Here is a 12,952-nt window from a genome sequence, read left to right on the forward strand (position 1 = left end):
TACATGTGACAGCCAGAGGTTGACATCAGATATCTTCCTCAGTTGTTCCCCATGTGTTTGTGGGAGGAGGGGTATGTGCACATGTGCAGGGACCAGAGGAGGATAACAGGTGCCCTCCTCAATCACCATTGGCCTAATTTGGGACAGGGTCTCTCACTGAACCTGCAGCCATACCTAACTTTTTATGTATATACTGTGGATTCAAACTCGGGTCTCATGCTTGCACAGCAGGCACTCTTACCTACTGAGTCATCTCCCTAGCTACTTCACCTTGTTTATTATTTTTATTTTATGTGTATGACTGTATTGCCTGCATGGGATGTAAGTACACCAGTGTCATGCAGTGCCTGTGGAGATCAGAAGAGGTCATTAAATTCCCTTGGAACTGGAGCTACAGAAGGTTGTTAGTTGCCATCTGGGTGCTGGGAACCAAACCCAGATCCTCTGCAAGAGCAGCCAGTGCTCTTAACCTCTGAGCCATCTCCCCAGCCCCAGCTCCCAGCTTTTTATGGGTGCTGGGGATCCAAAGGCAGATCCTTATGCTTGCATAGCAAGCATTTTACTGACAGCCATCTTCCCAGCCTCCTACTTGCAGTAGATTTTCTTAACATTTTTACATTACATTCAGGAGACAGTTAAACGACCATCTTGCTTATGAGCTTACTTTTTCTTCTATAGTTAAGAAACTGATCTGCCAGAAATGCTTATACATTTTCCTTGTGCTACAGAACTTGTTTTTCCTTCATGAAAGGAAAGGAGGAGAAATTTTGTACTTGGGAAACCGGAGGCCTCAACAGACAGTGATACCTTTATCTAAGCAGTTCTTTAAGAACAATAGCACAGTTTTACTCTACATTTCTAGTGCAAAAAGAGTGTGTGTTTAACATAGGTCTTCTCTTACCCGTAGGATCTTATTTCTGGCGTGTAGCTGCTGGTGAAACCTGGCTTTAAATTGTGCTCTGTCTTGCAGTTAAGTTAGTCTCAATGTTGTGGTTGAAGAGTCATTGTTTATTCATGATGGTTTGCTCATTCTGCACATAATAAACTCCATTTTTAATGAACAAAGCCATAGTTTTAGAAAATAGTATCTGTTGTAATTCTATAAGAGGAAATTTCTCTAAATTTTCCCTAAAGCTGGAATACATGACAATGGAGTTTTATGAGTTTACTTGATTTCAGAAATTTGAACAGAGGAAAAAAAAATGATCATCTGCCAAATTTATACCGCCTACTTTAATCTCATACCCAACATCCTGTCTCATTTGTTCCACTGGTATTTATTATCCTGCAGTTTACACATTTCTTTGATGTGAGTATCATGTTAGAAAAAAGATGCATTGTCTTTTAAACTGGGTGCAGAAGGGTCCATGCACTGGAAAAACAGTACTTATAACTGCCACCCTTTCATGCTTTTAGGGAATGGGTGACAGTTTTGAAGTATTTTGACTTTTTAAGATTTAGCACTGTCAATTCATTTTGGCTGTTTTTAATATTCTTGTCTATATATTCCAAGAACGAGAACTAATATCACCCTTAGAAAATAGTCTAGTTGAGCCGTCCTTACTTCTTAAGAGAAGAAATCTTGTGTTTCAAATACAGTCTTACATGGTATTCAATACATAAAACAAAATTTTAAATTTAATCTTTTGTTTTGGAGGCATGGTCTCTTTATGTCAGTCCTGGTGGGCCTTGCTTCCATGTCATGCTAGGATTACAGGTGTGTGCCACCAACCCTGATTCAGACTGCTCATATTGTTATTTGTGTGGTCAGAAAAGATGATTTTGAACAAAAGTATTTGGTTTAATTTTTAAGTATTTATTATTTTATGTGTATGAGTGTTTTACCTGAATGTATATAAGTGCACCACATGCATGCAGTGCCCTTGAAAGCCAGAAGAGGGTATTGGATCCCCTGAAACTGGAGTTACTGAGGGTTATGAGCTGCTATGTGGGTGCTGGGAAGTGAACGCAGCTGCTGTTAACCTCTGAGGCATCTCTCTAGCCCCATGAGTGAATTGTCATTTAAAAATAGGTTGTGTGAGGCCAACAAGATGGCTCAGTGGGTAAAGGCATCTGCCACCAAGCCTGAGGACTCAAGTTGGATTCCTAGCACCGACATGGTGGAAGGAGAGAACTGACTCTAACAAGTTGTCCTCTGACTTCCAGTGCACGCGTGCACACACACACACACTCAATCAATCAATCAATCAAGTATTCAGTCAATGTAATTTAAAAACAGGTTGTTCCCTGAAAGTTTCAGACATTTTAAAATTCAATTTCAGTCAATATTATAAATATTTGTCAGCCCAGACCATTCATTATTTAGTACATAAGTAAATGAAATAGTATTACTAGCTGTTCCATGTGCAATTCCAGTTAGGGTGACATTTTCAGAAAGCCTCCTGACTATTGTCATAGGAATAGGTTTTTGTTGTTTTTCTGATTCTTAATTCTGAAACTTTCTCCATTTCCTCCAACTGGGATAAAAGAGAGCAGGGACTCTTTCTCCCTGTTTGGTTTTAGAAGTAAAAATGGTCTTGGGGCTGGAGAGATGGCTCAGGAGTTAGGAGCACTGACTGCTCTTACAGAGGATCTGGGTTCGATTCCCAGGCCCCAAATGGTGGCAAACAACTGTCCATAACTCCAGTTCCTGGGGATCCGATGCCCTCTTCTGTCTTCTGAAGGCATCGCATGACATGGGTGCACTTACATACATACACATAAAATAAAAGTAATACTTTAAAACATGGTCTCATATTTTTAACTCTCCACTGAAGTGACTGCCCTCTCTGAGGAAGATTCATAGCTGTGAGGAGGCCTTAATTTAGATCTGTGCTTTTAGGTGCTGAGTTTTGTAAAGCTCTTCAAAGATAAAACTATTCTAAAACAAAGCACATTTTTGTGCTGCTTTAGAAAGCTGATTATTAAGGGAACCCCATGACAGCTCCACTTGCCTGGCAAATGCTCCTTTCATGTGCCTGGGTAATGGGAAAACTCCTGATAAGCCAGCAGTGCTTTTCCACCCACCAGCCCCACTGATGAAAGTCCTCTCTGCAATGGTTCTGGCCCACAGCCTGTGGCCCTAGCCTCCTACCCCCAGGGCTCATGTCCCCATTACAGTCCATGAAGCTGCCTAGCATTCCTCTGTGGCCTGGCAGTTGCCTCAGGCTATCACTTAGCTGTATCTAAAATTCCACACAGCAAGTTTGAGATCAAAATTAAATTGAAGACTCAGGGATACAATACCTACTAGGCATGCTCAAAGCTGTGAGTTGGAGCACCAGTACCATATTCTCTCTCTCTCTCTCTCTCTCTTTCTCTTTCTCTCTCTCTCTCCCCCCCTCCCCCCACTCATCTCTCTATCATCTATCATGCGCGCACACACACACACACACACACACACACAGATTTCTAAGTAAAGTGATAGCAATTATAATCCATGATCTCTCCTGTTACTTCTGCTAGTCTAGGAAACAATCATAGCATAACAATTACTCATGTTTTTTTGTTGTTGTTGTTGTTTGAAATGTGTAATAATATAATCAGTAGTTCTGTGTCAAAAATTTTAGTACAGGGACTGGAGAGATGGCTCAGTGGTTAAGAGCACTGGCTAGTCTTATAGAGAACCAGGACTTGAATCCCAGCACCCACATGATCACTAACAACTGTCCATTACTCCAGTTCTGGGGGAACTGATACCCTGTTCTGTCCTCTGTAGGCACTGCATGAAACTGGTGCACCAATGTACATGCAGGCATAACACTCAGCCACAAAAAAATAATAAATAAAAATAAATTATAGTACAGTAACTAAATAAAACCTCAATAAAGTTCATTGCTTCCTTACGTAACATTTACAGAGCAAGTATTTGTTTTTATTGTTGTTGTTCTGTTCTGTTCTGTTCTGTTCTGTTCTGTTAGGCCCAGTAACCCCATCTCGCCTGGAACTCACTATGTAGACCAGGCTGGTCTCAATCTCACAGAGATCCCCCCACCCCTGCCTCCCAAGTGCTGGGAGTAAAGGTGTGCAGCCACCACACCTGGCTACCGAGCAAGTATTTTAATACTCCAACCCTTAGTTCCTGTGAGTAGAGTTGCTCCTAAGTATTTATCTCACAGGGTTGTGGCAAGCTCTGATGTTCCATTTAAAATGCTTTAATGTGGTATGTAGGTGCTTTAATCATTCTTAATTATTTCTCTCATTATTTTGAAATCCTGTGTTGCCTAGGAAAATATTACTGGAAAAGTTAAGTACAGTGGACTCAAGAAATTATGGTTTCTAATGGCCTTCCTCCCCCTGCCTCTGCTCCCTGCAGAATGTGACAAGTTGCGGCGAGATGGCTGCCGGAGTTCTCAGTACTACTCTCAGGGACCCACCTTTGCAGCCAGCTCCAGCCCGGGTGATGATTATCAGGATGAGGATGTGGAAACAGATCGAAAGGTAAGGCTGAGTTCAGCACAGGGCCTCATTGCACCCCAGGCAGAGAATTGCTGATGACCTCAGAATAAAGCCTATATTGTAGTTAATAGTAGTGTCACAACCTAATTTCGTGGTTTTGACATAAGTTTGGAAATTATGCAAGATACTAACCTAAGGGAACTGGATGAAGAGCATATAAGGAACTCTTAGTATCTCATTTCTCTTCAGGCATAAAAGTATTCTAATTTGTTTAAAGGAAGTAAGGTCAAGATCCAAGAAATCCATTAAAGCAACACATACTCAGTATATTTGTACATTACAAATTTCTTTTGGTTAGAAAAAAATGGCTTTTAAAAATATTTTGTTTTTCTATATGACAAAGAGCCCAGTCTTCTCACAAAGAATTCTGTTTCTAATCAGTTTTTCCTCACTAATCATGAATTGCCCATGGAAAGCTGTTTTGGTGGCTAAAGATATGGGATGACATTGATGCGGCTCTGGTGAGGGTCCTCTTGGCTGCGTGCGTCACATCATGGCAAGTGGAATGACAGAAACAAGTGTAAGCAAACATCTCATCTCAAAATACGAAACGAGAGGCTGAGTGGCACACAGCCCAGGCTTTTATAGCAGTGCTCTCCTGAGCACTACCTCAGTCTCTTTCAAGGGCATGCCCTGAATGACTTGCAGGCCTCCTAATAGGCCTTGCTGTTTAAAGATCCCACCTTCAACATTGTCACAGTAGAACTAAGACTGCAAACATGGGCCCCTGGGGTATAAACCACATCCAACTCATAGCAAACTTGGTTAAAAGCAAAAGCCACTGTTTCCTAAGTGGCCAGGGTTTTTAATGTAGGTCAAATATATAAGTAATGCTTTAACTTAGCTTTGATTGTCCACTTGACATAGCCTAGGGGTCCACATCTAAGAGGAAAGCCTCCACTGAGGAATTTCCTAGATCAGATTGACCAATGGGCATGTCTTGATTATTAATTGCAAAATGGTCCAGCCCTCCTGGCATGTGGAAAGGAAGAGCTGGATAGCAGAGCAGGTGGGCAGCAAGCAAAGGGAAGAGAAGAAATGAGAACTGTAGGGGAGGCAACCAAGGGCCAGGTCATGCAGACCCTCAGGGGCCATGGTAAGGACTCCGAATCTCTTGATTCTGGGTAGGATGAGAAGCCGCTGGGCAAGTGGAGCAGGGAAGTATCGTGATCTGAACTGTAAGTTAGTGCAGTTTCTGAATATTAGCTTATAGGAAGTTGCTGATAGATGCGAAGAGACAAGGCAGTAGGCTTCTGCAGTAATCCAAGGAAGAGATCACCCACGGTGGCTGGGGGGAGGAGCATGGCAGTGCGGATTCTGGTTTATGTAAAATGTGTCCTATAGACTTGCTGAAGTTATAAGAAAACAATTGAGGATGAGTCTGTATGTATTTGCCTTTCTTTTTTTATTTATTGTATTTTATTTTATGTGTATGAGTGTATTGCCTGCATGTATGTAAGTGTATCTGTGTCGTGCAGTGCCAAAGAGGTCAGAAGAAGGCACTGGATTGCCCTGGAACTGGAGTTAAGGACGGTTTGTAGCCGCCATGTGAGTGCTGGGAATCGAACGCAGGTCCTCTGCAAGAGCAGCCAGTGCTCTTCACCGCTAAGCCATCTCTCCAGCCCCTTGTCTTTCTTTTAAAAAAGACTTATTGAGGGCTGGAGAGATAGCTCCACAGTGAAGAGCACTGACAGCTCTTGCAGAGGTCCCAGGTAGTATTCCCAGCACCCACATGGTGGCTAACAATCATCCATAACTCCAGGTCCAGGGGAATTTCACACTCCTCTGACCTTCGAGGGCATTGCACAACACAGGTGCACTTACATACATGCAGACAGTACATTCATACACATAAAAATAAAAGTAAATAGAATATTTTTTAAATATTTATTTTTATTTTATGTGTATGAGGGTTTTGCCTGCATGTATATAAGTGAACCACATGTGTACCTGATACACACAGAGACCAGAAAGAAGGTGTTAAATCCTGTCATGGTTAGCTTCAGTTGTCAACTTGGCACATTTGGGAAGAGGAAACTTTACCTGGGGAATCTTCAATATCCAGTTGGCCTGTGGGCATGTCTCTGAGACATTTTCTTGATTGTTGAATAATGTGGGAGAGCCCAGCTCACTGTGAATGATGCCACCCCTGGGCAGGTAACCCTGGGTTGTGTAACCTGAGCACAAGCCAAGGAGCAAGTCAGTAAGCAGCATCCCTCCATAGTCTCTGCTTCAGCTTCTATCTCCAGGTTCCTGCCTTGAGTTCCTGCCCGGCTTCCCTCAGTGATGAACTGTGATTGGGACATGTAAGCCAAAGAAACCCTTTCCCAAGTTTTGTTTTTCCTAAAATATTTTATTTATTATTTTTATTTTATGTGTATGAGTGTTATACCTGCATGTAGGTAAGTGCACCCGTGTTGGTGCAATGCCCAGGGAGGACAGAGGAGGCTGTTAGATCCCCTGGAACTGGAGTTACAGACAGTTGTTAGCTGCCATGTGGGTTCTGGGATTCGAACTCAGATCTTCTGCAAGAACAGTCAGTGTTCTTAACCACCGAGCCATCTCTCCAGCCCCCCCCCACTCCAAGTTGGTTTTGATCAGTGTTTTATCACACCAATAGAAAGCTAACTAGGCTAGATCCCCTGGGGCTGAAGTTGAGGAAAGTTGTGAGCTACCATGTGGGTCCTAGAAGCTAAACTGCAGTCCTCTACAAGAATAATAATTCCTCCTAACCATTGTCATCTCTCTAGCCCTTGATTGTATTTTTTCCATCTTGATCCTTCTAGAGGTTCATTACAGAAATGATATTTTCATTATTATTTCTCATTATTACAAGAAATTGTAGCCTGTGGACCCCTACCCTTTCTATGTCAGGAGCCCTCTTCCCCTAGTTTCTAAAACGACATGATTCACCATCACATTCACTTTGTGCATTCTTTCAAATGTGCTACCACATCTTATCCCTAGTTTGACCCGCGCTTCCTCTTTCTCTGCCTACAGCCTGATGAGCTCAACAGGACTAGAGAAAAGCAGCAGGGCATGTTAGTCTCGCTATTAAAGAGTGACATTAAGCCTGGACCTAGGATCCCTACTGTGCTGATGCATCTGCTTATTCTGCCACTCTCCTAAATTATATCTCATAACTTTTCAATCAGGAGGCATCTTTTCCACAAACTTAAATGACGGGCTTGCTTGCACCTGTTTCTATATACATTCACCCTTTCCTGCCTCTGTAGTAGGTAACCAGTCCCTACTCCTTTAGTCTCCTGTTGGATCCCAAGCACCTGGATCCTGGCATACAGTAGACACTCAACATCTTCCCAGTGGAATGAATAAGGCCAATGTCTAAAGAACTTCATATGCAAATTGAAGTTCTTTAGACATTGAACTTTGGCCTCCCACTTTGGCCTAATCAGTTCTCTTGCTTGCACTTATCATTACACAAACACGCTTAGTTCTTTCATCTTGAGGAAACCCCTTTGACCTCTCATCCCCTTCCAATTCTACCATGCTTTCAGTTCCTTTTATAATAAAACTTTTCCAAAGAACTATCTAGACTTCCTTTCTCCACTGCCTCATACCACAGTCTCTTTTGAAGCTCTCAAAAGTTTTACCCTCAGCTCACTAGTGAAACTATTCTTAAGTCCACTAGTCAGCTCCATGTTGTCAAACCAGTGGTTCTCAGAATTCACCATTCCCACTCAGCAGAGTTTGGCATCATAAGACTCTTTTCTTGCCTTTCATACAATGCACTCCAGGTTTCCTCCTCCCTCACCTGCATATCATCCTTGCCACTTGCTAGATGCTCCTTTTCTTCCAAATGTCTAAATCAATACCTGAAGCTCAAATCTTATACCTCTTCTCCTCTATAACAGTTCATCCCTTGGGTCATTTCATTGAGTCCCATCATTTTCAATCCATGTGTGGGAGGCTTAAGACAACATCTCACATTGTAACCCAGCCTGATCCGAAACTCACCATGTTGTTCAAGTTGGCCTTGAATTCGTGGTGATCCTCTTGCTTCAGTCTCTTGAGTGCTGGGATTCTAGGTGTGATCCACCATGCCCAGCTTTTTCATTCTCCCTTGGACTTACACATTTATCTGTTGACTGTCGTTCTTCCCTTAATTGTCCTATGGGTTCCACAGACTTGTCTGAATCAAAGGATGTGATTCTCACAGCTCTTGTAAGAAACAACAAAGCCAGGTGTGCTTGAGTGCTAAGATTAAAGGCATGGGCCACCATGTCCAGTTATATATGTTATCTTTTGTTATATGGAAGAGATATAGATAATTTTGAAACTGATTTTTATAATTGATATGATATTTCAAATCTAACCTCAGAAAAGAGGGTCTGATTTATCATCACAGCCAATCTCATAGCAGGGAGGAGAGGGAAGAGGGACAGAGGCCTCATCAAAGATTTGAAGGAATAGGTAAATCCTATTCTTAATACTGTTCCAGAGAAAAGGAAAAATTTCAGTTCTTTGTGATGAATTAAACACTGAGGCCAACACCTGCCAAAGACTGTGCAAAGCAGAAAATTAACTGGCCAGTCTCACTAATGAAAATTGATTATATCAATCATAAATCATTAGGAAACAATCTACCAGCTTATTAAAAGAAAAAGACTTGGGAGAGTGGCTGTCATGGCCTCCGTCTGGCTTAGATACTGAGAACTCAGCAGACAGCCTAAGAGCGCCTGGATCCAGCCTCCCCATGGTATAGATGGAATCCCACTGAAACTGGCCAACAGCCCATGGAAAACAGATGATACAGAGACCCAAAAGTTCAGTACCTTGCTGCAACAGGGGAAGATCATCCCATGCCTACCACCCCCTCCAAGGCTCAGGGACTTTTGCAGAAGAGGTTGGCGGAAAGAATGTAAGAGCCGGAGGAAGTGGTGGAGTGTTAGCTGGAAATGTCCTCCAACCACTATGCTGTAGGCACACCTCCTTCCCATGCTCATCAAGGAGTTGAAGGGGGAGTCAGTTACCCCTCCCACCGAATCATTAGGTGGACCTTAGCTACGTGTGGTGGGAGGGGCAAAGGATATATAAGCCGAGAACACCAAGAGGCACCTTTGTCGCCTTTTGTGTGCTGTTGGGAGGTCACAGGATCTGTATTTGCGTGTGGGCTTTCTGGTGCAGCTATAAATGTGGGGCGCCTATTCTTCTGGAAATAAACCCCTACCCTATGGTCTGTTAAAAAAACAAATAAAATATTTTTTAGAAAGAACTATAAAAATCACGAAATCCATACAAATTTCAGTATTCTACTGCGCTAACCAAATTCTTCATCATTCTAACGTATATGAGTTAGCAATAGCTTACCAATTAGTCACTGTGTATAGCATATTGTATTAGGGAATTAAAATGTGAAAAACAACCAAAAAAGAGAGATTTTTGTCATTAGGGAGCTCACAGTTGCTTTAAAAACGACATATATCTAATATATAAATTGATTTTCAGATACATGTGTACATGTGTATTTGTGAAGTGCATATATGCACAAATATTATGTGTGCTTGTGTGTGTACATATCTTCACAAAATGCTCCATAAAATGACTAAATGAAAAGGATAGACAAAAGTAGATGCTTTAAGGAATTGGAGCAACTACCAGTCTCATACATTGCTGATGAGAGAGTAAATAGGTGACACCACTTTGGAAAACCATTTGATAGTATCTACTGGTACTGAATATGTGTATATTCTCTGCTTTAGTTCAGTTTCTGTTGCTGTAATAAAAGACTGATCAAAAAGAAAAAGAAAAAGAAAAAGAAAAGAAAAAGACTTGGGAGCTGGAGAGGTGGCAAAAAAGGGGGAAAATGTCTCGATCAGTGGGGAATCTACGCCAAAACCCACATGATCTGTAACGTCAGCATGCGTATTTGCATACGATACCACCACCCGAGCTGCCACCCGGGCTCGGGTTCCGCAGAAAGTTATAAAGTGAAATTCAGCCCCCTCTGCAGATGCCGGCTCTCCAACTTTTTATTCTTCCAGAAGATCCAGGTTCTGTTTCCAGCACCCACATGGTAGCCAATGACCATCCATAACTCCAGTTCCACGGGATCTATGGCCTCAGAGGGCACTGTATGCATGTGTTACACTTACAAATGTGCAGAGGCAAAACAATCATACACATAAAATGAAAATAATAAAATACTTTAAACCTATAAAAAATAAATAAAAGACAAATATTCATCAGTCAAGTGTGGCTTATGTTAATGGCAATGTGTGGATAGTCATTATTAGAAAATGTATGGTAATTCAATATTAATACTGAATATATTAATCGTTAATAATTCTGGGGGTCAAAAATCATGTATTAAACATTAGATATTGACTAGATATTTAGTACAAATTAATAGCCATTCCTGATAAAAACAGCAGTAGAGGAATGTGGGCCAGCAACATGTGCCTGTGAGCCCTTGCCATGCCATCATGACAACCTAACTCCCATTCTGGGGACCCAAAATGGAAGGTGACAACCCACTTCTGAAAGTTGTCCTCTGATCTCAACACACATGGTAAAAGTGCACCTAGACTCTGAGGTACATATCATCCACATACAGAAACACATACACACTCAACAATAATAAGTTAAATTCAAAAAGCAAAACAAAAAATTGTAGTAGAGGCACATGTGGACATGTAGCCATTTTCATAATTTAAAGTTCATAGCCTGTCCTCAACTGCAGAATAGTTTTTAATGAGTGATTCTCATAGGGTATAAGAGGAGAGTCACTGTCATTATTGCTATTCGCAGTGGCTGGGAAGAAGTAGGCAGCACAATTAGAAAAAATATGTCTTGGGTTGGAGATGTAGCTTAGTGATAAAGTGCTCACCTAGCATTCATGAGGCCCTAGGTTCAATCCCCAGTACTGCTAAAAATGAAAATAAAAAGCTGTACCTGGGGCTAGATAGATGCCTGGGACGTTAAGACTACTTGGCTGCTCTCTCAGAGGACACATATTTAGTTCCTAGTACCCATGTTGGGTGGCTCACAGCCACCTGTAACTCCAGCTCCAGGGGATCCAAAGCCACCTTCTGAACTCCATGGGCACCTACACTCACATGTACGTACATGCATAGAAATCCACATACACATAAGTAAATAATAAATCCTTTTTTAGAAAGCTGTGCCCTTCATTAGAAATACAAAAAAAGCTTGAGGTTATAATAATATGCTGCACACTTTAGGTATATGTACTTGTTAAATCCTGGAAAATACAAAGATAGTTAATATATAGAAATCAGTAACTCATGTTTGTAGTTAGGAGATAAACTCATACACATTCCTTTAAAATTACTATAGCAGACAAAAGAGCTAAGGATGAATTTAATAAGGAAAGTACCTGGTCTGCATGAGAAAACTTTAAAATAGTATAAATGGACAGAATTAAGACTTGAATAAATGAAAAGGTATGCCTCATATTCTTAGCACACAGATGCTATTGGTTCCTCCCAAATTGGCTTATTAAAGTAACTCGATACCAGTGATAAGGAAGTGAGTTTGTTCTGTTTTACATTGGCTTGGGACTATTGGAAGAAGACTGTGGATGTTGTAGACAAACAGGTAACTGGGGCAGCTGGAAAATAGAAGAGCAGTGAGGAAGGAAAGCTGTCTGTGCTGGTGGAAAAACAGGGGTCTTTCAGCACGACCCCTGAATGCACAGGCCAGGAGACTGGTTACCAAAACCAGAATATAAAGTCTAGAAATGGACCTAAATCTTCGTTGGATTTAATAGCGTTGACACTTAAAATCAAGTGGGGTTCAGTCAATGCAGAAGGATCTCTGCACCTGCAGCTTATGGTGCTTCCGTGCTAAGGTCAGCACTCGGAACTGCGATTCAGCTCTTACGGCATGAAAAATTATTTTCTTTCTGAGAATTTTGTATTCATGAGTACTGGATTTGCATTATTTCTACCCCCCCATGTTCCCTCAATTTCTTGTTCTCTTCTTTGATTATTACTGTTACACATACATACATATATACATGCACTTATAAATGAATACACACACACTAAATGCACTGGGTTCATTTAGTGATGCTCATGTGTACCTGTGTTTAGGGTTGCCCACTTGGGATTAGATAACCTCCCAGGGATCAAGTCCCTGGAGAAAACTGATTCTTCCTCCCTCAGCATCCATTGCTTACTTGTAGCTCTTTATCTAGAGGTGGGACCCCATGAAATTTCTGCCATCCACCTTGGCATGTCAACTGGTTTTGCTACTATGCAGATCTTGTTAGACTATCACACTGTGAAGATTTCCCTGGTACAGCTTCCCTCTCATGTCTAGAATGCATTAACTAACAGCCGGTGTCTTGTCCTTTTGGCTCTTACAGCCTTTCTGCTTGCCTCCTTTTTCCACAACGTTGCCTGTGCCTTAGTTGTAGAGGTTGCATTGCAGATGTATCACTTAGGTCTGGACACCTCATACAGTCTCCTATTGTGGAACTTTGCAATACTTTCTGTCTTTTGCAAAA

General features: G+C 41.6%; 1 protein-coding gene across 6 annotated transcripts in view; it reads left to right on the forward strand.

Moving 5' to 3' along the window:
• Positions 1-12,952, forward strand: part of Nhsl1 (NHS like 1) — a 271,008-nt gene that overhangs the window by 224,440 nt on the left and 33,616 nt on the right. For 5 of the 6 annotated variants that reach the window (XM_029558120.1, XM_029558121.1, XM_008822040.3 and 2 more), the window contains exon 3: positions 4,316-4,440. The exons of the other annotated variant lie outside the window; for it this stretch is intronic. In XM_029558120.1, the coding sequence (XP_029413980.1) occupies positions 4,316-4,440 (125 nt within the window). The remainder of the gene's footprint in view (positions 1-4,315; positions 4,441-12,952) is intronic. 6 annotated transcript variants of the gene reach the window in all.

Source organism: Nannospalax galili, unplaced genomic scaffold (assembly GCF_000622305.1).
Source record: "Nannospalax galili isolate Female #2095 unplaced genomic scaffold, S.galili_v1.0 scaffold186, whole genome shotgun sequence".
Classification (NCBI taxonomy): Eukaryota; Metazoa; Chordata; class Mammalia; order Rodentia; family Spalacidae; genus Nannospalax; species Nannospalax galili.